The sequence below is a fragment of the Anser anser genome (genome assembly GCF_964211835.1).
Source record: "Anser anser genome assembly, chromosome: 13".
Lineage (NCBI taxonomy): Eukaryota > Metazoa > Chordata > Aves > Anseriformes > Anatidae > Anser > Anser anser.
The window spans coordinates 14,444,665-14,472,464 of NC_139734.1; the positions used below are offsets into that span (position 1 = coordinate 14,444,665).

Consider the following 27,800-nt stretch of genomic DNA (forward strand, 5'->3'; position numbering starts at 1 on the left):
TTTTTTTCCAGGATACTGTAGAAGAGTGGCTATTATAGGTGGGTGTTTGGGATGTCGTTAAGAGTTGGAAGAATGTAGATCCTGAGACCTGAGGGTTTTAAGCGAGTTTGGGTGTATTTCTCACCAGGAGGGGTCCTTCAAACTTGTGTTATGCGCTGACTGTCTGAGCCCAAAGCAGGTGCTGGGAGCAGCCAATGCACAGTCCCTCATAATGGGCAGCATCTTTCCTGGTGCTGCACTCCTGTGTTGTATGCGCTTGCATGCAAACGTGCATTTTGAATGACGCTTTGTGCTGCAGAGCTTCTATTTTTTTTCCCCAGTGAGCAGAGGGAAAACTCTGAGCCTGGCAAACCCCGAAGAATGGGAAGATGCTGCTTTGTGGGGGTGAGCTGATGTACCTCACCAGCATCGTGAGTGAATACTGACCCAAGCTGCAGGAAAATCCTGATATCTGACCTGCAGCCAGATGTGATGCTTTCAGGCAGAGGCTGAGCTCAGCAAAGCAAGTTGTGTGGATGGGCCAGACAAGGGGCTGGGCTAATTCCTCAATTGCATTCCAGAGTGTTTTTATGTTACAGTTCCTGTTTTGCAAGAAAACCAATATAAATGCAAGGCTAGGGATTAGTTTGTTGAACTGGATTGTACCCTTAAAAGATATGCAAGGCTTCATACACAGAACTGAGCTCTAAGCAGGTTTAAGTGTCCTTTTACAAGGCACATCTCTACACAGTGTATTAGAGATGAGGACTGGAGCTCAGTTCCTCGCTGTCACCCAAGTGGCTTTTTGCCTTGTGAAACCCCATATGTTGTTTTTTCTCTTTGACTTCTCAATAGCCTCAGACAAGGCATAGGCAAGCCTAGTTCAGAAACTCCTCTGAATGCTTAAGGTAGTCATGTCAAGAGAAAAACTGTTAACAAATCCAATCAAAATCACTTTAATGATTCTATCAAGGATACTATACGTATTTTGAAGTCTTACCTTATTTTTCTCTATGGTTTGCTACTTTAACACTTGGATAGATGTAAAACTTCATTTTTAGGAGGTGGACTGATCAGAAGAAGTGATGAACGGGTATTTCTGGATTTACCTGCTTTATTTGGCAGCATGGTGAAGGACTGTGGATAGTTCAGCCAAGCACAGGCTGAAGCAATGGGTGTTGGCTTCAGGCATGCTGCAGGTGAAATGAAAGATCTGTTTCAGGTCCATAGGCCCTGGAGATTAGCAAGTCCCTTCTTTTCCTTGTCTGATTATTATTTTTTTCACTGGATGTGAGATGGAAAAAAGACGCATATTGTGTAGTTAAATTTAGTGGTAAGAAAACTGTAACAGAAGAAGCTGTGATTTACCTACAGGGAAATAGTTTGCTGATGACATCTCAGACTGGACTGAGATAAAGCTTGCCTTTGTAAGCTTATATTTTTTTTTGAATAAAATTCTAAAATTGAAAGCCAGACAGCAGCCTGTTGCTATCATTAATCATTGGCCCCAAGCACTTTATTTCATCAGCATTATTGTAAACACTGGCACTTCATAAAGTAGCTTAATGTATTTATTGTCTGGACTCAATGTTCTTCTTTAGTTTGAGATCCAGGAACTGTTACTTTGGATATTTGTCAGTAAGTGTTTGAATTTCACTTTCTGGCTAACTTATGAAAACAATCTTAAAATCCCATATGGACCTGGAAAATGAGGGGGGTTGGAGCAATGGTGAGGACATGCTGCTTGTTGGTTTTTAGTGCTTAAAAACCACTACTGCCACCTTATTAAAAGTAAATTGACTTTCAAAATATGCTAACTAACTGGACTTCTGAGCTATCCTAATTGCTTTCTTTTGCTGTAGAAAGCATCTCCCTTTAAATATAGGTACTGACCCAAGTGGCTGTGGTGTGAGATTCCCGTGTGAACAAAACCAAAGCTTGCTGGGGCAGGTGCAGCTCTTCGGTCATGCAGGCTGTGGTCTGCGAGGGTGTTTGGGGAGCAGAAGCTTCTGCTTGAATGCAGTTTAACTCTGTGGCCTTAAGGAGAGACTGTTTGCTTATAAATATTAGAAGTGGAGGCTTAGGCACTGAATCAAGTTCCCCGGGCCGTCTGTGCCACTTGCCTACAGTAAACAGATTTTAACGTCACTTCTGAGCTGGTGGTAAGAGCACAATATGTCTGCAGTCCCTGTCTCTGGCCATGCTGGAGGGTCACACTTATGTGTTGGGATGTTAATCTGGGTGCACGGGCTGCTTCAAATGCTCTGGCCTCTTGTGGACATGACTTTTCTAAAACCTGGGTACCAGCTGTGCTGGGAATCATGATGTTTGCTCACCTTAGTCCTCTTGTAGAAGGCAGCAAGAAGAAGCCTGTGCCTTTCCATGGTGGCATTAAAACCATGCTTGCCTGAAGAAAGACTGGGGCTGCTGGATTTGCACTGTGTGATCTGAAAATGTGACAACATCTGCAAAGAGGATGGGATCTGTTAATGTGTAAAGCTCCAGGCTTGCGCTTATTTTTGTTTTCTTTCTCTCCAGATCTAGTAGGTGATCACATCTCAATGAGTGTGAAGTGCTGCTGTATTTTGGCAGTGACTGTCAAAGTGAATGTCATTGCAGAGCTTTCTTGGGCTGTATTAAAATGTCTGGCCTTAATTTTCTGTCAGCAATAAATGAATAACATTATCGACATGATTAAAAAAAGGAAATGCAGAGCTGACTTAGTGTTTTCAGCTTAGAATGTAAAAAGTGCTGTGTTTCATTACCTTCTATTTTTAACGCACAAACCCAGCTGCAGTGCAGTTCAGATGTAAAAAGTAACTCTGGAGATGATTTATGAAAACACAGATGTTCTCTCGCAAAACTTCTTACAGCAGGCTTGGTCCTATGTGTCAAGAGCTGTCCTGCTCAGCTCTGCTTTGAAGCTGCCATTGCACAAAGACAGAGGGATCTCATGGTTTGCACTCTGTTCCAAGGATGAGCTGTGTGTATTTAACTTGCACCTTTGGTTCCTGAGTGGTGTCCATTGTATGGTGTACTTCTTGGACTTGGTATTTTTGGTGTGGGTGTCCTGCTGTCTGCATCCTGCACGGTTCTTGCTTTCAGCAAAGATGAATGGTCTGTGCAAAGTAGCCCTAAAACGTGCAGATTGTGATGATCGTACTAGGAAATCCTGCTTAAACTCTCTGTCTTACAGATGTCCTCAGTGCATTTTTTTTCCCTAAAGCATGTTTGAGGGTGGGGACTTCTTTTCTTCCCTGGTGTTTGGAGTTTATCCTGTTGGATGACTGACATATTTCTAAGTTGCCTTCTCCTGCCCCTTTTAATCCTTAGACCTCAACAGCAATGGGTTCATCTGCGACTACGAGCTGCACGAGCTCTTCAAGGAAGCCAACCTGCCTCTCCCTGGGTACAAAGTGAGAGAGATCATCCAGAAGCTCATGATTGACAGCGACAAGAATAAAGATGGGAAGATTAGTTTTGAAGAATTTGTCTATGTAAGTGATATTTCTGAATTTTTAGCAATCTCTCAGCAGTCTCTGGTAGATGGCCTGGGGGGCTCCTTTTAGAAAAAGCTGAAAAAAGGGGGCTAAAATGGGCTGACTTTAACACAATCCTAGTTTTCTAATGATGACTTTCAAGGACTTACCGTGTAAAAAGTAGCTCTTTGGTCATATACTGGAATTTCTACGATTTGTTGTGCTGTTGCTGCCAGCCTTTCGATTTGGACAGAGAAGAAACATATTGGTTTTCAAACAAAACAAACAAAAAACCAATATTCTTCAACATGCTTTTGCTTTATGAAAAGTCCATTGGAGGCTAAAAGCCTGTTTCCATGTGGAGTGACAACTGGAAAAGGGACTTCCAGTTCTCCAGACTTAGAGTATTGAGTGGAATCTGCTCACTTTTTCCAGGCATACAAATGAATGCTTGTTTTCCCTGTGAAGCAGTATAATTTCCTCTCAATTTAATGGGACTTGCAAGTATTTGCTAAAGATTTGTGAGGGCATTTCAAGGCACACTTGGAGATTAATTTAGATGCTGAAGTAGGAAAATTTAGATCCATGTGTTGCCTTAAAAGGGAAGAACCAGGAGTAGGGAAATAGGAAAAGTTGGAGGACGGGTCTCAGCATTTTTCCTTCAGCCTTTTTCTTTAGAAATAGCTCAGATTTTTTTTATTAATTTATCTTTTTTTTTCTTTTTGAAAGCACAACACTTCCTCTCCTTATCCTTTTTATATTCTGAGTGAATATTGGAAGAGTAATATAAAACATGAGCAGTGCATTTAGGGAGCTGTTCTCATGTCAGCTACTTTTCTCGATATTGCTTAATTTAGCTTTACCTTTTTCTGTTCCTTAATTGTTTTCAGACCCTCTGAACTTTTGAGTTCGGAGCCAACTAGTAAGTTGGAGTTTGTTTGCAGTTTGTGAACACTTGCATGCTGGGTGCATGTTTCAGCTGTTGGTTTGAACTTGTTCATAACTCTAACTTTGCACTAGGAAGGAAGAAATTAATGTCTTCTGTCAGATGTCAATGGTACCAACGATCAAGTAAACATCATTAGTTGTCTTAGAGGCAACTAATCCATACCATAGATGCAATGGTTAGTTATAGAACTTTTACCAGCAGAACCATTGATCTTTTCTAACTATGAGCACTTCTGCTGTGGTTTCTGGGACAAAAAGTAAGACATGAACTACCTTGAGGTTGGAGTCAAGGTACCTCAGTGTTAAAACACGTTTTCCAGAGAGGGTGTGCAATACCAGTAATGAATCTGGCAAAACTAAAAATACGTAACTATTTTAAAACAAATTTAAGATAAACCAACCAAACAGAAAATCCCAAACCTTTGTGCTGTTGAGTCTTCACTCAGCTCTGCCTGATCACTGGGGTGAGCAAAAGCTCTGCCTGCCATCAGGAGATGGTTTCACTCTGCACAGCACCATCATCCTGACTTGCTAAGTTTCCTGTGTTTAAGGGTTGGGGAAGATAAAGTATGGCAGCCAGGCATGCTGACCCTGCCAAGTAACACCTCTGCAGCCAGGCAGGCAAGTCCCCATGTCTTGTTTTAACAGAAGCACCTTGTTCTATTTGCAGTGCTATTTCATTGCCATTTCCTGGGCAGTGTTTGGAGAACCTACCTATGTTTTTCTGCAAGATTTGTGTGCAATCAAAAAAAAAAGATAGCAGAATGTTGGGTTGGGATGGATGAAACTTGAGGAACCAAACAGAGGAACCCAGCACTGCAGAAACCTGGCAGGAGCAAGGAAGGCATGAACAAAACAAAGGGATCTTATTTATTTATTTATTTATTTACAATTGTATTTTCAGTGTGGTTGAAACTGATTTACTTAAGTTTTGAGGGAATTACACTAGGCTTTCAAACCACTGAATGTATTTTTCCTAATAATTGCTCAGTTCTATAGGAACTCAAGGCCACTAATAGTAACATGTAACCTGCACAAACTACACAGCATAGTCCTTCTGTGCTAAAGCATCTCTTCTGCTCTCACACATGAGCATTTTGTCCATTAGTCCACACCTGCTAGAAGAAGACTTAGCTGAAACATCTGTTATGGATTATTGCAGATTAGATTGTTATGCTCTAATTAGAGAACTGCTTTTTTGTCTCCTGTGGGCTGTGGACAAACTCTTGTGTGTGAACTAAAGTCACAGTCACATGAGCATCTGGCTTACATAGAAAGGTTAAAATTACACAACAGCTTTCTCAACTTTGGTCCTGTGGAAACTGCTGCATGCGTACCTGCCTTCATATTGCAAAGGTCTCACTTTTTTCTTGTGGTCCCTTGAAATCTACTTGAAAAGGTAAATGTGTGAGTTACTTCAAGCCTAATGCTTCTGTTTCAATTGCCACTTGCAATGTGTGTTAAAAGTGAGTTGGACAAGTCTCTGCCTCCTACCCATGTTAAATTTAATACCACTACAACTTTGCTAGGCCGTTCACATTTGCTGTTGTACTGTGAAGTTTGCTTTAAAGCTGAGAAACAGAAGATAACTTCTTCTGTAGCCCTCTCATTATATGAAGGCAATCTTTTTTTGTCTAACAGAGCACTTTAAATTGTAGATTTTCCAAGAGGTGAAAAGCAGCGATATTGCTAAAACTTTCAGAAAAGCAATTAACAGAAAGGAGGGAATCTGTGCGATCGGGGGCACCTCGGAGCTCTCCAGTGAGGGGACGCAGCACTCTTACTCAGGTACTCCTCTGACTTTCACCTCTTTTCTCTGGTAAGTGGAGGCAAAACTTGTAGACCTCTACTATCTGCCCCATGCTCTGCTTTTGTTCTCCGGTAGCTGAGTGATCACAGATCAAGGTGAGAGCAGGACGGAATATAGCGTAATGCAAGATTAGCAGTGCGTAAACTAAATATGTGCTTATTTGTTTTGTTAACTGTGCTTGCTGATGAAGTCCTTGTGTCACATTTGAACATAGTAAAGATGTAAAGTAATGAGTAAATGACAGGAATATTCTGATAATTTGAAGTCAAACTCAGATTTCTTTAAACTGTGTCTAATAAAATAGTGTGGTAATGATAGTGGGTTTTTTTTTTTCCCCTGGGCTATTGTACACTGCTTTGGGTAAATCTTTGCTATGTTGTGAAGAACCCTGTATTAAATTTATAATTGGTTATCTTAGAGGAAGAAAAATATGCCTTTGTAAACTGGATAAACAAAGCCCTGGAAAATGATCCTGACTGTAGGCACGTTATTCCAATGAACCCAAATACAGATGACCTGTTCAAAGCTGTGGGAGATGGGATTGTGCTATGGTAAGTCATGGTGGCTCCTGAATTTAAAAAAGAAAAATAAAATACTCCCCCAAAACACCATAGTTAGGGGAATTTTCATCCTGTTATAGTCTGGTTTTTTTTGTATGCCAGCATGTGTGCACAATATTTTGCATGTATAAAGAGGGGCTCAATCCACCCAGGCTTTTGGTGTCAATGCATGATGCTTCTGCTTTGTTACAAGCTAGTGGTTTTGTCTAGTACTGTTGTTTTGGGCTTGAAACTAAGTTTGCTGAAGGGGATAAGTACCTTGCAGGAGCAGAATTTATCCTGATGCAAGCTCAACCTGATGCTAGGTAGCTTGGGGAAGGATAGACAGATTAAGTATCCCATTTTTTTGATATTTAGACAGACAGTAACCTCTGTGGGAATGTTAGTGCTTGTGATAATAGCTGCCCTAGGTTAGTAAAATAACTTATTTTGCTGCATGCTGAAAACAGAAGGTATCCAGGGCTGCTGAACAGCCAGTTGTCTTCTGCGTCTTTTTTTTTCTAAATATAAGTGAATGTAATTGAGAACTAGATCAGCCCAGAATATAAGTAGTGCTGTGTTGTTATGTGAAAGATCTCTACTGGACTATGCATTGTTTTTGTTTTTTTTTTTTTTGCTTTAGCTTGTTTTATTTCCACAGTTTCAAATAATTCAATTATTCAGGTGAAGACTCAACTGAGTAGGAAGTAATTCACAATATAAAGTAAAAACGTAACATGTTTTTCTGTTGACTAAAAACTGCTTGGCTTATATTACCCACTAAGCTTTTTGCACTTTTTTGTGCAGTTTTGCTTGTTGGCCGTAGTACACCTGTACAATAGGAAGAAGCACGTTGCCTTACTAGACTTTACAGCAGATGACAAAGTAGCAATGAGTCTTTGCTAGTTCAGTGACTGCATTGTGAATAATTCATGTGCTCTTTTTGCTCCAGCAGCTGAGATCAATGGTGGCCAGTAACATGTATAAGGTTTCAGGTTTAGCTATTAGTTTCAAATACATTCCAAATACATTCTTGATAACATAAATATTAACGTCTGATTTACACAATATTGATTTAAAAAAAAAAGCAACGCAAAAGTAAACAAGTAAAAGGAAATGTACTGTGGTGAGTATTGTAACAGTGAAACAACTTGTTGAGATTATATACAAAATGTCATTCAAATATTATTGGTTTTTCTCCTACCAGCAAAATGATCAATCTTTCTGTTCCGGACACAATTGATGAAAGAGCGATTAACAAGAAGAAACTCACACCATTCATAATTCAGGTACAGTACAGTTCTATACGTTTGCAGAAATTCACATTCGGATAGAATAAAGGAAAACTTAGCATGGTGGCTCAAGGAGTTGCTACGGAACACTGGAAAGGAAAGATTTTTATAAGTTGCATTGAATTATTAAAGGCAGTTTGTACTGTGCATAATTGGCGATTTTAGTGGTATGGGTACAGTTCAAGAGACTAGGATAACTAGTCTTAAGATAACTTAATGACAAAATAGGTAAAATGGCTGAAATGCAGTTCACACCTGTTATTGCTGCACTGATTATGTACATTGGTATCTTTCAAGCAATCTGATTATTGGTGTGGACCAGCTGTGAGTTGTTCCACAGTAAAACAGGTTTTTGCACAGGTGCTTGCATGTATTTGGATACCTTACTGCTTCTCTAAGTCTTGTTCTTGTTGATGCCACTAGATGTGACTGACTCGAAGGCTGAAACTAAATAGCAGAGGCTGAAATTAAACCCCTGTGCCTAGTTCTTACTGATTCAGTCTGCTACTGTGACAGCTCCATTAAAGCTCCTACTACTGTAGGGCAGCTGGGAGAGGTTCCTTCAAGCTGCTGATGTTGGAGCAAGGCCAAGGGGGAAATCCCTACTCTGCTAGCACTGGATGAAAGACATCTCCCTGGGCTGTGTCTCACTTGACTGTGCTGTCCACAGGAGAACCTGAACCTGGCGCTGAATTCTGCATCTGCCATCGGTTGCCATGTTGTCAATATTGGTGCAGAGGACTTGAGGGAAGGGAAACCCCACCTGGTTCTTGGGCTTCTCTGGCAGATCATTAAGATTGGCTTGTTTGCGGACATTGAGCTCAGCAGAAATGAAGGTAAATGATGCCATAAGTGATAACTTGGAGAGCATGAATGTCGTCTTGCTCCTGAGCTGCCGAGGGGCTGCATGTGATGCTGCGTCTGAGCCAGCCAGTGTTGCTTGCGCTGTTGCCTCCAGCCCCGTTGCTACATCTTCCCTCCCCTCTGCCGAAAGGGGAGAGCTGGCCATCGGCTTCATCGAGGGTGTGCGCCAGGCTGAGTGCCCGACAGCTGGTTTGTAGTTGTGAAGTTGGCTTGGGTGGGTGGTTGTGCATGCTTTCTAGACGTGGTCAAAGTGAATATTACAGCTCTTTCACTTTGTTTTCCATAGGATTGCCTTTCTTGGTTTAACACCTTACTAGACAGGATGCCTTGCTTTGATTTCATCAGCCCTTTTCTCCTCCTGCTTCCTGATAACACACAGGCTGTGCTTTGCCTTGTCCCTGCACAGGGATCTCTTAGGTGTTGCAGATCACTTGGTATGAAGCTGTTTTGTGTCCTGTCCCTGTGCTGTTGCCTTGAGGCTTGGGCACGGTTTACCTGGCAATGTCAAGCTGTGCTGAGGTTGCAAAAGCTGCTTGCATCATTTTAGGGTGATAGATCATCCTCCAAAAAGGAGGAGGGTTTCTGTTCTTCAGGAACATGTTTGCAGTGACATGATTCTCCTCAAATCCTCTTTGCCCCCTGTCCATGCCACAGCTGAGCTCTCGCTTCCTTCTCAGCCGTGGGAGCATCGTGCTGCAGTAATCCCACTGTACTTGCTTGGTCCTTTGCAACAGCCTCCAAAACTGAAATTTCTCAAATAGTTCAGAGCACATGGATGGAGGGGCTTCACTGTCTTTTATTTAAGCTTCCTGATCATGTCTTAGTGGTAAAGCTGTTTACCTCAGACTTGAAAATCCTGGGTGAGTGAAGAACCCTCTAGCTGAAAAGATGCTTATCATGGTTTCAAGCTGACATTGTTTTTATGAATGAAACAGTGAATATGAAATCATTTGGAAACGTTTTTATCATTGAGATAGAAGTACACTTGCATTTAGCTTACTGTCATCAACTTAAAGGACTGTACATAAAATCCAGAGAATTTTGTTATTCAAGAAAATGGGAAATACTTTTTCTCATTTTTACAATGTTTTCTATATTGTTCATATTCTCTGTGGAACAACCCACTCAGGAAACTCCACTAACACCCAAATTGTATTGACTTAACTGGTAGCTGGTTGTGTCCCCCCTCCCACTCTGAAATGGTACTGCAGTTCTGAATCTGGGAGGGAGGTTTGCCTCTTTTGAAACTCGTTCCTTCCTCTTACAAGCATTTTTCTTCTAGCACTGGCTGCCTTACTTCGTGATGGTGAAAATCTGGAGGACCTTATGAAACTGTCCCCAGAAGAGCTGCTCCTAAGATGGGCCAACTTCCACTTGGAAAATGCAGGCTGGCACAAAATCAATAACTTCAGCTCAGATATCAAGGTATTGAGAACTCTCCTGGCTGCGCATGCCTGGGAAAAAGCTGGGAGCAGGCCAGGGCTGTGTTTGCATGTGTATATGAGGCCCTTAATCTACAGACAGGACCTTTCTTAACTTTAATACTCCAAATAGGTATAACAGGGGTTTTCCAAAGGGTAGATTTAGGGTACCACGCTGCTGCTGTCTGTGGCCATGAGAATGAGCCCAGCATTGAACTGTCCAAGTGTTTACTCCAGTGTGAGTGCGATCCTGCAGCAAAGCTGTTGTGTGTTTTAATCAAGTAGCAAGCTGGTATTTGTCATATGTTTTTGAATGTTCTTGATCAGTCTTTTTTTTGAAGGAGCTAGTTTTCTGAGGGCACGTAAAAAGCACTGTACTGCAGCTCAAATGGACAGGGTGAAATAATTAGCCGCATCCTTGTGGAGTGTGATTTCCACATGCTCCTTGCAGGTGGTGGCACTTCATCCAAACTGTCATGGGTGTAAGAGAGGAAGGGAAATAACAGCTGTTTTTTCAGGTGTGAGGTGTGGTTCTCATCTCACTCTTTGCAGTAGTGAAAACCAGATGGTGATGGCTCCTGGTCGGTGTGGAGTTTTTTCCACGCTAACCCCCAGCAGGTTCCTGGAGCATATTTGCATGGCCAGTAATTGGGAGGAAGAGAAAGAAGACTGAAGTGGATTCTGGGAGAGAGAACTGTCAGGGTGGAAGGGGGGAGGAAAAAGATATTTGAGGTGTGTGTGTATGCATGTGCCCATGCATACGCTTTAATTTCCAACTTCAAAACTACACAAAGTACTGCTGACAGCTGTGGCTTGTCTGATGCAGCCCATAGGCTGGCAGGATATTGCAGGCTCCTTTGCAGTGCGGCGGAGTGAAAGGACTCGTAAATGACGAATAATTACAGCAGCTATTTGCTCTTCCTAGTTTGTGACCATCCCTGGTATTTTTCCTTCAAATGGTTCTAGCTAATGGGTAGGCACAGGAGAAAACATTGAGGTTCCATGTAATCAGCTTTTTGCCAGAACTGTCTTTTCTGACCCACCTTCATCATCACTGTAGCAGTAGGGGTGGCTGCTTTGTTCAGGGGTTAAGGTTGTGTTGGGGGTGTCCACATGGTCTGGCTGTTGGGGGCTGTTCAAGCAAGCAGTGCTGGCATTTCTGCCTCCTCCAACCCCTGAAAAATGTCCGACACCAGTGTGCAAGAAAGTCAGTGTGCAAAGAGTTAAAACCCATAATTATTTGCCTTAAATATTTCTAACCTTTTCCCTTTGTTTTCTTTTTTGCTGCCTGGATTTCTGCCATCGTGCTCTCTTATTATTGTCTGTCAAGCTTACAGATTTTGGTAATTCAGTAAAGGTACATACGCCAATTAGGCACAGCGACGTGGTAAAGATGAGCTTGAAATGAATTGTTACGATGTATTCACTGCTGTGCAGGAGATCTGAGTTCTATTTCTCATCCATTTCAGGATTCTAGAGCTTATTTCCACCTTCTCAATCAAATTGCACCTAAAGGGCAGAAAGAAGGAGAGCCTCAGATCGATATTAACATGTCAGGTTTCAATGTAAGTATTCAGGCTGTTGTGTCTTCGTGCTGTATAGTTGCAAGCTACTTGTGACCCCGTAATTGTTCCATGACATCTAGGTAACCTGGTATCTTAATTTCAAGAGTGTGTAAAGTGTCAGTGGACGTGTGCATACTTTGGGTATGTTGTGATTTGTTGGTTTTAAATGAGGCCTGGTCACTACCTGCCAATTAACATGTATGATTGAGAAATATTTTGGATTTTTGCTGCATTTGGGAGCACGCTGTATTCTAATTTTGAGCCATCAAGCAGGGACTAGTGTGGATGCTTTGTCCCTTCATTTGACTAGCAGCTGATGCCCCGTGAAGGCAGGTGGAGTTGTGACATTGCTCCACGTAGCAGTCAGGAGCTTCCCATCTGCTTTGTAGGTTGGTCTCTTCCCTGACAGATCTTCTCCACTGTGTCTCCGGCAGGAGAAGGACGACTTGCGAAGAGCAGAGTACATGCTTCAGCAGGCAGACCGGCTCGGGTGCCGGCAGTTTGTCACGCCGGCTGATGTGGTCAGTGGCAATCCCAAACTGAATCTGGCCTTTGTTGCAAACCTGTTCAACAAGTACCCAGCACTTACCAAGCCTGAAAACCAGGACATTGACTGGACTCTACTAGAAGGTGATGGCCTTATCGATCACAAAATTAGTAGGAGAGAAATATCTCAAGTAAACACTTAGATCACAAGAGACTATGCCCAGTGGAGGCATTTCTGTTGAAGTAACACCCATGATTTGAGGTTTAAGCACCGCAGTGGTGGTTTACTCATTTGGGGCAGATGAGGAGGGTACCTGAGGGCCTGTTCAGCTGTTCTGAGCTTTGCAATTTTCTGATACAGACAAGAGCACCTTGGTAAAGCAGTGAGATGTTCATAGCAGCACTAATTCTTGGCACAACTGGGATTAGAGAGTGAGTTAGTTAACTCCCATGTGAAAGACATTCTTGCTGCACTTTCTACAAGAAAGTGAAAAAATCATAGAATCATTAAGGTTGGAAAAGGCCTCCAAAAATCATGTTCTTCTGAGGTCTGGTGAAATCAATCTGACATCCAAAACATGAGGTGAGGGCAATCTTCTTCATTTGAAAAAGTTATAGTAGAAACAATCTCTTTCCACTGAAAAACTTTGAGCTATGCTGTTCAGAACTTACTGTCTTGCAAGGGGGGAAACCATACAGCTCTGTGCTTGCAGAAAGTCATATTGAACTCCTTTTCTTTCGTTTAGGAGAGACCCGTGAGGAACGGACTTTCCGTAACTGGATGAACTCCCTTGGTGTGAACCCCCATGTAAATCACCTCTACGGGTAAGCATTAGGTTCTTGGGAGAGACCCAACCAACATAGATCAAAGTGGAGATGTGCCCACACCAGTGTCCTGTTGCCCACAGTGATGAGGAAAGAGCGTAAGAAAGGGTGTTGGGGAACGGGCAATGCTCATTATATCCTCCCTGCAGCCCTTAGCTTAGGATTTCTGGGCCAGCACTGGTTTTAAGGGCTGAAGGTGGTTTGTTTTTCTCCTCCCCCTGGCAAATTGGTACACTCAGATCCCAGTTAGAGCTTGAGCAAACTGCATTACAGCAACTGGACATAGATTCCGTGTCACCTAATTTTAGGGCTTGACTAACGCATCCTAGTTAGGAGGCAAGATGTTCTGGACCCCTGTAGTCGATGGAGAAAGGTGGCTACTTCTGGATTTTATATAGCAAAATTCTTTTCTGGATCTGTTGATGATTACCATGCTAAAACCTGTGTTAGCTTAGCAGCTAGCTGGTGTTAAACATGGAGCATTTCTTCTGCACTGAAAATTACAAAATGTTTTGAATTTTTTTCTTTTTAGGGTTGTTAAAATTACAAAAACCTGTAAAGAGTAGTAACTATTCGTGATGTAACCAAATCACTTAAATTGGGAAATGTCAGGGTTGATCAATGTTTTCCATTTTAGTGATCTCCAAGATGCACTGGTAATACTGCAATTATATGAAAAGATCAAAGTTCCTGTTGACTGGAATAAGGTTAACAAGCCTCCATACCCTAAGCTGGGAGCAAATATGAAAAAGGTGAGCATTTCAAAATACTTTAAAAGAAGCCATGGATACTAGGAGCAGAAGCAAATGTGCGCTATCTAGAAATTCCTATTTGAGGCTTTCAGTCAAGAGCGTATTTGTGAGTGATTTTTCTTTGACCTCTTTTCCGGTGTAGCTAGAAAACTGTAACTATGCTGTAGACCTGGGAAAGCATCCAGCCAAATTCTCCCTGGTTGGCATTGGAGGACAGGATCTGAACGACGGAAACCCAACGTTGACACTAGCCTTAGTCTGGCAGTTGATGAGAAGGTAGGTTTGATGTGATCAAACACATCAGCCTTGTGAATTCAGTACAGAGTTTGTGAAGATTTTTGCCAAGTTTGTGAGATTTTTGCCTGCAGCAGTGGAACAGGTTACCCACAGAGGCTGTAAAACCTCTGTCCTTGGTGAGATTTCAAGTCTCAGCTGGACAAAACTGTGGCAGAGCTGGTCCTGCTGCTGCATATGGGAGGCTGGAGCAGAGACAAGACCTCCAGTGAGTCTGTTGTCAGATCTGTGAGCATCTTACTGTCCAGGATCACCTCTCTCGCCTGCTCGAGGGTGACCCACGTGTAGCAACCATAGGAAGGAAAGCTTAGCTGGCACGACTGTTCTAATGTTTAGCTGGAAATTGTGAAAGAGATATTCTGGGGTTGCTTCATAACCCCAGTCAGAACTGGAATGGGGGGGGGGTCACTTAACAAAATGGGATATTAACTTTATCATTTTATCTAGTTCTGAAGAATTCTAAGATGATGCAAATACCTAAGATATATCTGCAGATTAGTTGCATGTCAGCTCTGTATTTGGCAGTAGAGGCAAGAATGCTCAAACAGATTAAACAGTACCTTCAGCCCAGGCAATTTTGTGAGTTGCTATTACAAGACTCAGGCGCTTCACCTTATTAGACTTTTTAACAGCAATCACACTTTAGATAGGATAGATGACTCCTCTTTTTGCTAAAGGGGTAAAAAATAAGATAAAAAAATAAAAAAGCTGGTAATATGTGAACACTTTCCATGCTGCCATGGGCTTGCATTGCATCCAGGCAGTGTGCTTGCTGGGTCTTAGCCCAGGCTCTGAGCCTTGTCTTGTTCTTTCTGCCTGTGCTTAGGTACACGCTGAACGTCCTGGAGGACCTGGGTGACGGTCAGAAAGCCAACGATGACATTATAGTCAGCTGGGTAAACCGGACCCTGAAAGAAGCTGGCAAGTCCACCTCCATCCAGAACTTCAAGGTGCAGGTTCCCCTCTTGCATCCAAGTGGAGAGGGGTGCCCCAAAAGGGTTTCTTTGGCTGCAGCAGGACATGTTCAAGAGGGGGTTTTACACAAGACAGGATGCAGCCTGTGCTGGGAACAAAGTGGCTTCAAGCTATCAGAGAGGAGACTTTCAGAGCTGCTTAGTAGGGAATAGTGGTGGGGCAAGAGAGTTGATGGGGTGTCGGAGGAGGGGAGGAGTGTGGTTGGTCTCTGGGGCAGTGGTGGGGTCCAAGCATTGAGGCTGGAGCTGCTGTTGTAGGTTGGCATTGTCCCCTGGGGTCAGGTCGGTGGGGTGGACCTGCTGCCTGTAAACACTTTGTGTTTTTACACCACTTAGAGTAAATTGGAATACTAACCTTGTACTGTTACCAAAGGAGAAGCAGCACTTTGGTTTGTTTGTGCTCCAGCTGGAATAATCACTCAGTGCTGCCTGGAAATAGCTTGTTTAAAGTTTGTTTTGTTTCACATTGCAGAGCAGTTGAATTGAGGTGAGAAGTATTCTTAAGGATTAGACACTTGTGTTTACTTTTCTCTGCTTGTATTCTCTAGGACAAGACTATCAGTACAAGCTTGGCAGTGGTGGATTTAATTGATGCTATACAGCCTGGTTGCATCAACTATGACCTTGTAAAGACTGGTCATCTGTCGGAAGATGACAAACAAAATAATGCTAAGTAAGTTTACTATCTGAAAAGCTGCATTGCATTGGGAGAGTACACCTACTATGCTGTGACTTAAAGTTGCAAGAGCTTTTTACTGCTTTTCTGTAGTTTTCAAACACTGAACCTTTTAGATAGGCAGTGCTTCTTGAAATCAAACTGCTGTACTTGTCAGTAATGCCAGAGTACTACTTGGTTGGACTCTTGCTTGTTGAGAAGAACACAGAACAGCCCAAGACTGATCTAGCAATGATCCCTCTTTCTCTCCTGTTTGTTCAGGCTTATGAAATGCTCAGCCAGTAGCTCAGGGGTTTGAGACTGAACCCTAGTCTCTCATCTTGTTGAATCATCATAGGTTGTCAAGTTTGAAGTATGCCTGTGAAATCATGGCTTTGAAACGTGTGTTCTGCGACTATTCTGCAGTGGCAGAATGACAGGAAGTTTTCTTGCAGATAATACTTGCTTGATTATTCTTAAAAAGCAAGCAGAAGAGGGAATGTAAATGTTAGCTGATGAGTCCGTGATTATGAATTCTGGTTATTAGCCCTATCAAATATTAATTACACCTTTTAATAACATGCTCCTCTTTCCATGGCAAATAGGTATGCTGTGTCCATGGCAAGAAGAATTGGTGCCCGAGTCTATGCTCTTCCGGAAGATCTTGTGGAGGTGAAACCGAAGATGGTCATGACCGTGTTTGCCTGCTTGATGGGCAGGGGAATGAAGCGAGTATAAAAGGGTTGATCCATGTAAAAATTAAAACAAACAACAAAACACAACAAAAACCCAACCTGCCACCCTGGGTGCATGAGTAGCAGACCAGCTGTGTCCACGCTGAAATGCTGTTGGCCTAGGAACTGTTGAAGTTCAAAGGATGTTGTTTTGCTTTGCGAGACAAACTCGTATCAAAATTCTCAGGGAGAGGAGTTTTAACCAACAGATGTGCTCTTTTCCCAAAGGAAAGTTTGACTTATCAAGAGCTCACAGAAATGCATTCATAACAGACCAGCACCTTGAACGCTGCTCTGGAGCTGTTTTCACCACGTTATTTCTCTGATGCTTGGTGTTGTCCCCACCCCACCCCACCCCTGAGGGCTCTGAGGTGGTCAGTAGGAGTTGTAATGGGAATGGATCTTATTTCTGTCTGCAGTCCAGCTTAATTGCTGTTATTTGGTCCAAGCGCATTCTGGGTTTGACCACTTCCTTAACTTTGCAAACGAAGCTACCGTACAAGTTGGGACCTACAGACCAGCTCGCAATGCTAAATGAGAAATGTGTTTTGGAAGATGGATCTTATGGTATTCTCTGTACATGGTGCTTTTTTTATACATCTAACTATTTTGATTACTTTACAAATAAAGCATAGCAGTTTTTTCTCTTGCTGCTTATAAAAAAAAGGGGGGTTTGTTTGTATTTTTAAGTTAGACTACATATGAGAATACCACCATCCTTGGACTGCGCACAGTAACACATGATACCACGTTGCTGATGGCACAGTTGCACCTGAGAATGGAAGTGAATGCATTTTTGTATGCATCTTGGTTCAGTTGTGTGTACCTAGAACATAATTTTTACAAAAATCTGCATGAAAAATATAACTTTTTATTTAAAATGTTGTTGGATATAAAACCATACTACATTGTGGGGAGGTTTTGTGCAGGGAAGAGGCAAATGTTACGAACAGCAGGGTTCAATAAACTGAACAGCAAATGCGCTGGAATATAAAATTATTTTTACAGATAAAATGAAGTGTTGTCGCCAAAGAAGGAAGATTCTGTATCCATAGGAGTTAATATTATCTTGCTTTGGCAAGCTGTTTGCTAGATTTTGAGATCATATTGCTATTCCAAGCTATTCAAAATGATGTAATATGGTGGCAAAGCATTAGTTGAAATAAAAAAAAAGACACTTAAATCCAGGGTTCTCTCCTTATTTACACTGTCCCAGCATGGTAGCCTGTCATCAGTTGCTTTTAGCAGTGCTTTGGTTTCTTTTTGTATTTTGCAACAGGTCCTATTGATCTGTAAGATCCCTAGAATTAGGGTGTGCTTGAGGGGGTGAGGAGGGTGGTTTTGTTTTTTTTTTAGTTGTGTGATTTTTTTAATTGGCAGTGTTTTTGTGAGCTGTTACCTTTATGATAGCTTCTCTAAAACATTACTCTTGAACTTGTGACTTACTGTGTGGCTGAAGACAATGCCCGAAGGTGTAGGGGAAAAGCCCCATTAGGGCAAACCCCAGGAAAAGTAGGAGAAAAGGTTGTACCCATTCAGGCTCATGACCAGAGACCCCAGGTTGGTGGAGGGGGGAGGGTGTGATAGCAGCAGCTGACACAAATCAGAACAGCAAAGAGATTGAAGAGAGGAATGTGACAGCAAGAAGCAAAGGGGAGGTTTTTCCTGCAACTTCCCAAAGTGCTTGAAGCTGAGGAAAGTGAGAATTGTGCTGAAACCCCTGAACTGAAGCGGAAACATTGCAAACAAAAGGTAAAGAAGAAATGTATTGACTGTTTAATACTTGGCATGAATCTAATCACAAATCTGATAAGCAGGAAGATGCAGCACGTGTTGCTTTGTTGTGCAGCCCTGGTTTGTCCATTCACTGGTACTGCAGTAATAGCAAAATTCAGACTTACTGTACTCTTGTGAGAAGGTTTCAGTTGTCAAAACAACTCTTCTTCATCACTCTTGCCTCGCAGTGCAGTTCCACACGATGCCTCCCTCTTCTTTCTTCCCCACCGGCTGCTGCTGCAAAGGAAGGACGAGACGCTTAGACCAGGGAAGCACTAAATCCTCTCTCTATCCCCATAGCCAAACTCAGTCTGTTACTTCTCATTTTCTGTTTATCCTTTTACTCCTCCTTGTTAACTTTAATTTTTTACTTGTAACATAAATACTTTTTTTCTGTGTTGGGTCTTTCCCCCCTATAAATTAGAGGAAAAAGAGTTACATAATAATGTAAAATATTATATAATAATGTAATATAATGTAATATCCAGGTTTTTGTTCAAATTTCCTGTCACGGTATGCTTATTTTTTCCCTCCACGTTACCTCAGTTTTTTTCTAACATTTTAATCTCCCTTTTTTCACTACCTTATCTTCATTTAAAAAATAAAAATAAATTTTTGCCTCCTACATTACCTCACCTCTCAAATTTTACATTAGAGACTTCTAATTTACTTCAGCTTTTCTCTAAAAAAAAAAAAAGCTCATTTTTGCCCTCGTTACCTGAGATCTTCCTTCAAAAGATTCCATCCAATCCCTTCTAATTTACCTTAGCTTTCCCCTAAAAAAAATGCTCATTTTTGCCCACAAATTACCTCAACATTTTTCTCCAAAAATGCCACATTTGTTCCTTCTAATTTACCTTAGCCTTTCCCCAAAAGAAAATGCTCATTTTTACCTAGTTACGTGAGATTTCCCTTCAAAATAAATGCCACCATGCTTCCTTCTAATTTACCTTAGCTTTTCCCTTAAAAAAAAAAAATATTTTTTGCCCACAAATTATTTCAACTTTTTCCTCCAAAAATGCCGCCTTTGAGCCTTGTTACCTACTTCACCTTCTCCCTGGAAAAAATGCTCATTTTTGCCCACAAATTTACCTCATTTTTTTCCTTTAAAAAAAGCCTGCTTTAACTCTCTAATTTACTTCAGCTTTATCCTACAAAAAAGCCCATTTTTGCCCACAAATTACCTCAACATTTTCCTCAAAAAAAAAAAAAATCCACCTTTGACCCTTCAATTTACTTCAGATTTTCTCTGAAAAGAAAAAAGCTGATTTTTGCCCACAAATTACCTCAAAAATTTCCTCAAAAAAAGCCACCTTTGACCCTTCTAACTTACTTCAGATTATCCCCAGAAAAAAAGCTGATTTTTGTCCATATATTACCTCAAAGTTTTCCTCAAAAACAAAACAAAATCTGCTTTCACCCTTCTAACTTACTTCAGCTTTTCCCAGGAAAAAAAGCTGATTTTTCGCCCAAGTTTCCTGAGATTTCCCTTAAAAAAAAAAAAAAAGAAAAGCCACCTTTGACCTTGTCACTTACTTCAGCTTTTCAGTGAAAAAAATGCTAAATTTTGCCCACAAATTACATCAACATTTTTCTCAAAAAATGCCAGCTTTGACCCTTCAATTTACCTCAGTTTTTCACTGACAAAAATGCTCATTTTTGCATACAACATTTTCCTCAAAACGTCCTACCTTTGACCCTTCAATTTACTTCAGCTTTTCCCTGGAGGAAAAAAAAAGAAAAAAAAGAGGATTTTTCCCCACAAATTACCTCAACATTTCCCTCAAAAAAAATCCATCTTTGACCCTTCTAATTTACCTCAGGTTTTCCCTGAAAAAAATGCTCATTTTTGTCCACTAAGTTACCTCACTTTTTTCCTTATAAAAATGCCAGCTTTGACTCTCTAATTTACTTCAGCTTTTTCCTAAAAAAAAAGCCCATTTTTGCCCACAAATTACCTCACCATTTCCCTTCAAAAGAATTCCACCTTTGACCCTTCTAATTTACCTCAGCTTTTCCCTACAAATATGCTCATTTTAGCCCAAAAATTACCTCAATGTTTTCCTCAAAAAAAATTCCACCTTTGACCCCTCAATTTACTTCATCTTTTCTCTGAAAAAAAAAAATGATTTTTGTCCACAAATTACATAATTAATTTCCTCAAAAAAATCTACCTTTAACCTGTCTCACTTCAGATTTTCACCAAAAAAAAAGCTGATTTTTGTCCACATATTACCTCAAAATTTTCCTCAGAAATATCCAGCTTTCACCCTTCTAACTTACTTCAGCTTTTCCCAGGAAAAAAAAAGCTGATTTTTTGCCCAAGTTACCTGAGATTTCCCTTAAAAAAAAAAAAAAAAAAAAAACCACCTTTGACCCTTGTCACTTGCTTCGGCTTTTCAGTGAAAAAAATGCTCATTTTTGCCCAAAAATTACCTCAATATTTTCCTCAAAAGAAATTCCACTTTTGACCCTTCAATTTACTTCAGCTTTTCTCTGAAAGAAAAAGGATGATTTTTGTCCACAAATTACATAAAAAATTTCCTCAAAAAAATCCACCTTTAACCCTTCTAACTTACTTCAGATTTTCACCGGAAAAAAAGCTGATTTTTGTCCACAAATTATCTCAAAATTTTCCTAAAAAAAAATCCATCTTTGACCCTTCTAACTTACTTCAGATTTTCTCCAGAAAAAAAAAAAAAGCTGATTTTTGTCCACATATTACCTCAAATTTTCCTCAGAAATATCCGGCTTTCACCCTTCTAACTTACTTCAGCTTTTCTCAGGAAAAAAAGCTGATTTTTTGCCGAAGTTACCTGAGATTTCCCTTAAAAAAGAAAAAAAAAAAGCCACCTCTGACCCTTGTCACTTGCTTCAGCTTTTCAGTGAAAAAATGCTCATTTTTGCCCACAAATTACCTCAACATTTTCCTCAAAACATTCCATCTTTGACCCTTTTAACTTGCTTCAGATTTTTCCTGGAAAAAAAAAAAAAAAGAGGATATTTACTCAGAAATCATATCAACATTTTCCTCAAAAAAATCCAACTTTGACCCTTCTAACTTACTTCAGCTTTTCCCTGGAAAAAAAGAGGATTTTTCCCCACAAATTACCTCAACATTTCCCTCAAAAAAATCCAACTTGGACCCTTCTAATTTACCTTAGCTTTTCTCTGAAAAAAATGCTCATTTTTGCCCACAAATTACCTCAAAATTTTCCTCAGAAAAATCCACCTTTGACCCTTCTAACTTACTTCAGCTTTTCCCTGGAAAAAAGCTGATTTTTGCCTAAGTTTCCTGAGATTTCCCTTCAAAAACAAATGCTACCTTTGACCCTTCTTATTTACCTTAGTTTTCCCCCAGAAAAAAAGCTGATTTTTGTCCATACATTACCTGAAATTTTTCCTCAAAAAATGCCACTTTTGACCCTTCTAACTTACTTCTCCTTTTCCCTGGGGGAAAACAAAACAAAACAAAACAAAAACTGATTTTTGCCCCAGTTACTTGAGATTTCCCTTCAGAAAATGCCACCATTTTCCCTTCTAATTTACCTTAGCTTTTCCCTACAAAAAATGCTCATTTTTGCCCAAGTTTCCTCAGATTTCCCTTAAAAAAAAAAAAAAGCCACCTTCGACCCTTCTAACTTACTTCAGCTTTTCCCTGAAAAAAATGTTCATTTTTTGCCCACAAATACCTCAGTTTTCCCTCAAAAGTGCCATTTTTGACCCTCTAATTTACTTCAGCTTTTTCCTTGGAAGCAATGCCCGTTTTTGCCCACTAAATTACTCAAAATGCTTATTCTGTACCCTCTACATCACCCCAGCTTTTCCCTCCCAAAATGTCACCTATGTTCACTCTACTTTTTCTTATGTTTTCCCTCTAAAATGATCATTCTGTCCCTATTACCTCTGATTTTCACTGAAAAATGTTCATTTTGTACCAAGTTACCTCGGGTCCGGCCCCCCCCCGCGTTGTCTCTGTTGTCTTTAAACTGCCTGAAGCTTTTCCGGTTGTAAAGCTCACTCTGCCCCGCCTCAATTATCTCCACTTTTCTTTTTAAAAATTATCCCGAAATGCTACGCTGTTCTCTAAGTTAACTGTCCAAGGTGCCTAATTAATTTGTGCCTTCTGTAACAGCCCCCAGCTCCTCACACGGGCGACTTTTTAAGGTTTATTATTAAACCCTACGAAGCGTACCCTGCCCGCGACCGCTCCCCTCAGACGCTGCGGCTGACCGGCGCGCGGGGAGGGCTTTCAGTCAGCGGCCCGCCAACGGGCTCGCGAGCGGCGCGAGCGCCGCTTGCCGGCAGGCGCGGAGCGGAGCGGCGCGCGCCGTTCCCGCGCTCCGCGGCCCGGGGCAGCGCCGCCGTGCTGCGCGGGAAGAGCCCTGCAGCGCCCCGCGGTGAGGCGCGGGAAGCCGCGTCCCCGTCGGCGGTGCGCGGGGTGCGCGCAGCCCCCCCCACACCCCCGTGTCCCCCAGCGGTGACGGGGCCGTGCAGCAGCAGCCCTCCCCCCCCCAGAGGGGCACACGGGGCACCCACAGGTGGCTGCAGAATTGTAGGGCAATGCAAGTTCGTACCCGCAGATCAGCTGCGTGTCAGCTCTGTGTGGGGGCGGTAGAGGCAAGAATGCCGAACTGGGAATTGATCTGCACCTCCTAGCTAAAGCGTTGCCCCTCTGAGGCAAATTGCCAATGCTCAAAGAGTTTAACAGCGTCCTGAGCCCTGGCAATTTTGTGAGCTGCTATTAAAGGACTGGGAGGGCTAGAAAGACTAAGTGCTTTATGAGAAATCAGATAAGAGAGATGGTTCTTCCTTCCCGCTAAAGGGGTTTCAACCAAAGCAGAGCTGATAGTACATGAACGCTTGTCATGCTGCCATGGGCTTGCATCGCATCCAGGCAGTGTGCTTGCTGGGTCTTAGCCCAGGCTCTGAGCCTCGTCTTGAGCTTTCTGCCTGTGCTGAATGCTGAACGTCCTCAAGGACCTGGGTGACGGTCAGAAAGCCAACAATGACATTATAATCATCCGGGTAAACCAGACCCTGAAAGAAGCTGGCAAGTCCACCTCCATCCAGAACTTCAAGGTGCAGGTTCCCCTCTTGCAACCGAAAAGAGCACAAGCTTACAAGTGGATTTACTTGATGCTATTCAAACATCAAGCATAGTGTCACCTGATTATTCCTAAAAAGCAAAAAGGAAGAGGAATTTAAGTGTTAGCTGATAGGTCCTTCATTACGCATGCTAGCTATTATACCTACCAAACAGTAATTGCAATTTTTTATCTGTTGGTCTAGTGGATTTGACATTCAAAGGTCAACTTGTGCATTAAAGACCCTTTCCCCTACTGTGGAAAAGGAACATGGCAAAAGATCAAAATACCTCTACAAAACAGAACGGTGTGGTTGGACTGCTGTACTTTATGAAGACTAAACAGCATCTTACTAAAAAGAGGGTGGTAGGTGAAACTGTGTTGGATGGGGCAGGAGACGCTGACCTGTCATTTCACCAGCATACATTCCTTTGGGAAAAGACCCAAAAGGAAGTTTAATGTACAAAGAGCTCACAGAAATGCATTCATAACAGACCAACACCTTGCAACAATGTTCTTTTCATCTGATTATCTCTCATGCATGTATTTGTTTCTTTTCACATGAGGGCTCTGAGGTGGTCAGTATGAGTTGTAGTGGGAGTGGATCTTATCTCGGTCTGCAACCCAGTTTAATTGCAATCATTTAGTCCAAGCACATTCTAAGTTTGATCGCTTCCTTAGCTTTGCAAACAAAGCTACCATACAAGCCGGGGCCTGCAAGGCCGCAATGCTAAGTGAGGAACATGTGATTTGGAGACGGATCTTCCCCTGACACAAACCTGCTCTCGTTCAGGTTGCACGGTAGAAGCTGTCACCACATCGGAGCGTTTTTTGGCCGTCGGGTGGCAGTCAGCCCCAGCGCAGGAGAGGACTGGCGAGGAAAGGTGGAGCGCCCTTTGGCCAGCTCCATGTTAGAGATCATTAACAAAAACAGGAGAAAATTCATACAGACCATCCATGAGACACACAAGTTCTTTGCACGGGCTAATGCATAATTTTGTTAGCTGAGACTTGGTACTCTGAGGAGCAGCTGAGAGATAAAAAGTTTTATTTTGTGACATTTGTTCCCACCACTCCAACACTGTTTTATTGTGTATAGTATATTAAAGACTGTCTTTGTCTCTTAACAGCAAGCACCTCATACACCACCTGTGGGAAGCTACCACATGTTCACAGAGACACCAATGGACTGAGTCTCTTACAGGGATTCCAGATGTGCTGGAAAACTTGCAATTTATTTGTATTTTAGCAGTACTCACAGTCTCCCCTGCTTGAACTGGACACGGGAAGACAGAAGAGCATGTGTGGTTGTGGTCAGTCAGCAAGGGAGCAGAGGCTGCCTCAGGGCTGTGCTCACCAACCCCACATCTCCAGCACAAGTCCCAGCCCTGTGCTTGCTAACATGAGCTCTTTCTAAGCACATCAGTGGTGCCACTGAATGTTGATATTAGCATTTCAGAATTAATTCCTTTATGTTAAGAAAAAAACTTATTTTCATACAAAAAAAAAAACCCCTCCTGTAACGAAGCCCACTGTTCATAAGCAAGTTGTGAGAAAATATGCCTCCACTTTCTGATTTAAACACTGACAAAGCGTGGCCAACAGGGTGTCCTATCTCCTTGCAAAATACCACATGTGGCAGACGACTACCAGCAGGAAGACCTTGTTAGAGGGAGCAGGAGGCCCAGCAGCCGTGCTGGTACCAGCTGCCCCACACTTGTCCTTGCTCACCAGCTCAGGCGGTGCCATGCACTCCGTCTGGTCCCCTGGATGAGGGACACTGAGCACTGTCACGTTGTGATGGCCCGGGAAGGCACAGTGCAGCCCTTCGAGTGCTCCCCTGTACGTTGCTGTCCACTGCAAAAACCAAAACATCTTGCAGTCGCACTTCCAGGGGTTGTGAGATAAAAACACATACTTCAGTTTCGGCAGTTCTGTGAACACGTGGATCGGAAGGGAGCTGAGGTTGTTCTTACTCAGGTGGAGGAAATGCAGTTTGTTTAAGTAAGAGAAAGCAGAGTCCGAAATAGAGGATATTTGGTTGTTGTTCAGGTACAAGTTTCTCAAGTTAAGCAGATGTCTGAAGGTGCAGTCAATAGCAGTGATTCTGTTGGCTTCAAGGTGCATAGTCTTGAGCTGGATCAACCCGCTGAAAAGCTGATTAGGCAAATCACCAATGAAATTGTGTCCTAAATTTAACACTCCCAATCTGGGAAGCTTTGTAAAAGCACCGTTCTGAATAATCCATATCCGGTTCTTCCTGAGATTCAGATCATACAGGGTTTCCAGGTCCTTCAGGGAATCTCTGCCAATGGCTTCTATGTGATTGCCCTCCAGGGACAGCCTCATAAGGCTGGAGAGATTCCTAAAGGCTTGTGGGACATAGCGCATGTTATTGGAGGCTAAGTCAAGTCTTTCTAAAGAGGGCAGGTGTGAAAATAGAAGTGGATGGATTTCAAAGATATTGCAATGAGACAAGTCCAGGCTGATGAGGTTTAATAATCCTCTGAAGGTGTTTGCATGCAGGTAAGTGAGGCGCGAGTTCCTGCTGAGGTGCAGCTCTCGCAGCTTGCTGAGAGCATGGAAGGTCCCCGGGGACAGGAAAGTCAGATTGTTTCCATCCAGCCAGAGGCTGTGGAGGAAAGTCAGGTTTCTGAATGTGTTGGTGGTAAGAATCCGCAAATAGTTATTGGAAAGGTTTAGAGAGACAGTGGATGCTGCTATTTCTCCAGGGAGGGATCTCAGTCCAGCTCTGTTACAGTGGATAATCTCTTCAGGTGCACATTTGCACATGCTTGGGCATGAATCAGAGAGATTCAGACTCAGTCCAGTCTTTGCTACACAAGTAAATATAAATATAACAAGAAAGAACATGACCGGCCACAAGTCAGACACCACATCTAATACTTGACAGACAGCAGAGAAGAAGACAAGAAAAAGAACATGTACCTTTTGGATAGGTGAACCACAAGCATTGCAGGAACAGTGGGGCTGTGCTTTTAGCTCACAGTGAAATTAAATTAGCTAGTTCTGGCTGCTGCAGACCAATGGGGATCAAGTCTTAGGCAGATAAAAGCTGATTAAGTGCTGCTGCGTTGCAAAGAGCATTACTGAGAGGCAGGAAGATTTCTCACAGCATCATGCTCTGGCAGTGTTTTTCCCTACCTTCTGCTCCCTGCAAACAGCAGCAGGTAATAGACTTCACTTGGGATCTGTCTGGAAGACCCTCCTGCTCCTGGGTTGATCATGGTTCTCAGGACTGGCTTGGCAGTTTGCTCAAAAACAAAACAAAACAAAACCAAACCAACACTTGTTTGGGAGTAGGGTAGGGATTTTTGGATTTTCCTCTGGTTTGGACTTCAGCACAGGCAGCTTAGAGTGGCTCTCCCATCTGGCATGGGATGTGGGAGACTGTCATGAGCTGAGCAAACATCACACTCACTGCCAACTGGGAATATGCAGGGCAGTGCCTTGTCCTGATGGAGCAGCATCTCAGGATAAGCCCTGAGCCATCTTTGGGTGGCAAGAGATTAATCCCACGGGTGAAGCACAGAGCACCCAGGGGCATGCTGCCCTTCTCAGGGTGCCGCCTGTCTCTAGTGGGTCTGAAAATGCCACTGAGCAGCCCGAGGTGGACTCAGGTCTATAAAACTTATGTCCTTTGACTCCTCCCTGGTTTTCATCCTATATCCAGAGTGCAGAAGAAAAATTTTGTTTTCATTTGCAAGATTCAATGTTTTCATTCTTCCCATATAGAAAATTGCATCTTCCCATTGTAGATAATTTGGAAAAGGAGCAAGCGACTGGACCCATATGAGGATATAGCTGAGCTCTCCTCACGTTCCCATGCTCACATCAATCTTTTGCTGCTTCTGCCCTGGAGAAAGTATGAGGAACCTCAGGGGGCTGATCACTGCTGCACCTGACAGCCAGGGACTGGCAATCTCCTGTCTCATTATTTTACTTACAATGCAAAGATTGGATGATGTGTCAGCAAAGTAAATAGTGACACAATTGCTGCTTTTCTTTTTTCTCACTATTTTAATTTTTATTTCCCCCCTCACTTCTATATATTGGAGTTCTCAAGTTTTTGATGTGCTTGAAGCACCTTCTCTCAACCCCTTCCATTCAGATGCATTTTCTTGCTCATCATTTCTTGGTCTTCCTTAGCTTTTTCTTTCATGGTTTACAGATTTGGATTTCTTTTCTCTCACCGTTCCTCTTATGGTAATCAGAATCTGCTCTGACAGCTCTGTCCAAACAGTGGCTAAAAAACCACAAATGTATGATATGCCCAATGGTGTTAAATGTACAAATTTG

General features: G+C 42.3%; 2 protein-coding genes and 1 long non-coding RNA gene across 12 annotated transcripts in view; 1 reads left to right on the forward strand and 2 right to left on the reverse strand.

The window, feature by feature from the left end:
* PLS3 (plastin 3) overlaps positions 1–17,800 on the forward strand; it is a 55,886-nt gene extending 38,086 nt beyond the window's left edge. For all 9 annotated transcript variants that reach the window (XM_083797203.1, XM_083797201.1, XM_083797205.1 and 6 more), the window contains 14 exons: positions 3,313–3,476; positions 6,065–6,194; positions 6,635–6,767; positions 7,963–8,044; positions 8,718–8,883; positions 10,194–10,336; positions 11,802–11,897; positions 12,332–12,527; positions 13,130–13,208; positions 13,846–13,960; positions 14,103–14,236; positions 15,081–15,204; positions 15,777–15,901; positions 16,489–17,800. In XM_083797203.1, coding sequence (XP_083653329.1) covers positions 3,313–3,476; positions 6,065–6,194; positions 6,635–6,767; positions 7,963–8,044; positions 8,718–8,883; positions 10,194–10,336; positions 11,802–11,897; positions 12,332–12,527; positions 13,130–13,208; positions 13,846–13,960; positions 14,103–14,236; positions 15,081–15,204; positions 15,777–15,901; positions 16,489–16,621 — 1,820 coding nt within the window. In that variant the 3' untranslated portion in view covers positions 16,622–17,800. The remainder of the gene's footprint in view (positions 1–3,312; positions 3,477–6,064; positions 6,195–6,634; positions 6,768–7,962; positions 8,045–8,717; positions 8,884–10,193; positions 10,337–11,801; positions 11,898–12,331; positions 12,528–13,129; positions 13,209–13,845; positions 13,961–14,102; positions 14,237–15,080; positions 15,205–15,776; positions 15,902–16,488) is intronic.
* LOC310880829 lies at positions 17,276–22,693 on the reverse strand. The gene is made up of 3 exons (XR_014571942.1): positions 22,589–22,693; positions 21,312–21,370; positions 17,276–18,630 (listed from the first exon to the last, which is right to left on the reverse strand). It is a non-coding gene; the product is annotated as an uncharacterized lncRNA (long non-coding RNA).
* Positions 22,694–23,150: 457 nt separating this feature from the next.
* Positions 23,151–26,484, reverse strand: LOC310881024 (uncharacterized protein). Of its 2 annotated transcripts, XM_083797709.1 has the most exons (3): positions 26,430–26,484; positions 24,260–26,317; positions 23,151–23,572 (listed from the first exon to the last, which is right to left on the reverse strand). In XM_083797709.1, exon 2 carries the CDS (start codon positions 26,271–26,273, stop codon positions 25,092–25,094), a length of 1,182 nt encoding a protein of 393 aa, XP_083653835.1. In that variant the 5' UTR covers positions 26,274–26,317; positions 26,430–26,484; the 3' UTR covers positions 23,151–23,572; positions 24,260–25,091. The 2 variants fall into 2 exon arrangements, with proteins under 2 accessions (XP_083653835.1, XP_083653834.1); XM_083797708.1 differs by lacking the exon at positions 26,430–26,484 and having other exon boundaries at positions 24,260–26,413.
* Between the last annotated feature and the right edge of the window lie 1,316 nt (positions 26,485–27,800).

Excerpts from the sequence above, each read along its gene's own strand:
- LOC310881024 (XM_083797708.1), bottom strand. The coding sequence starts at position 26,354 with ATGTTCTTTCTTGTTATATTTATATTTACTTGTGTAGCAAAGACTGGA.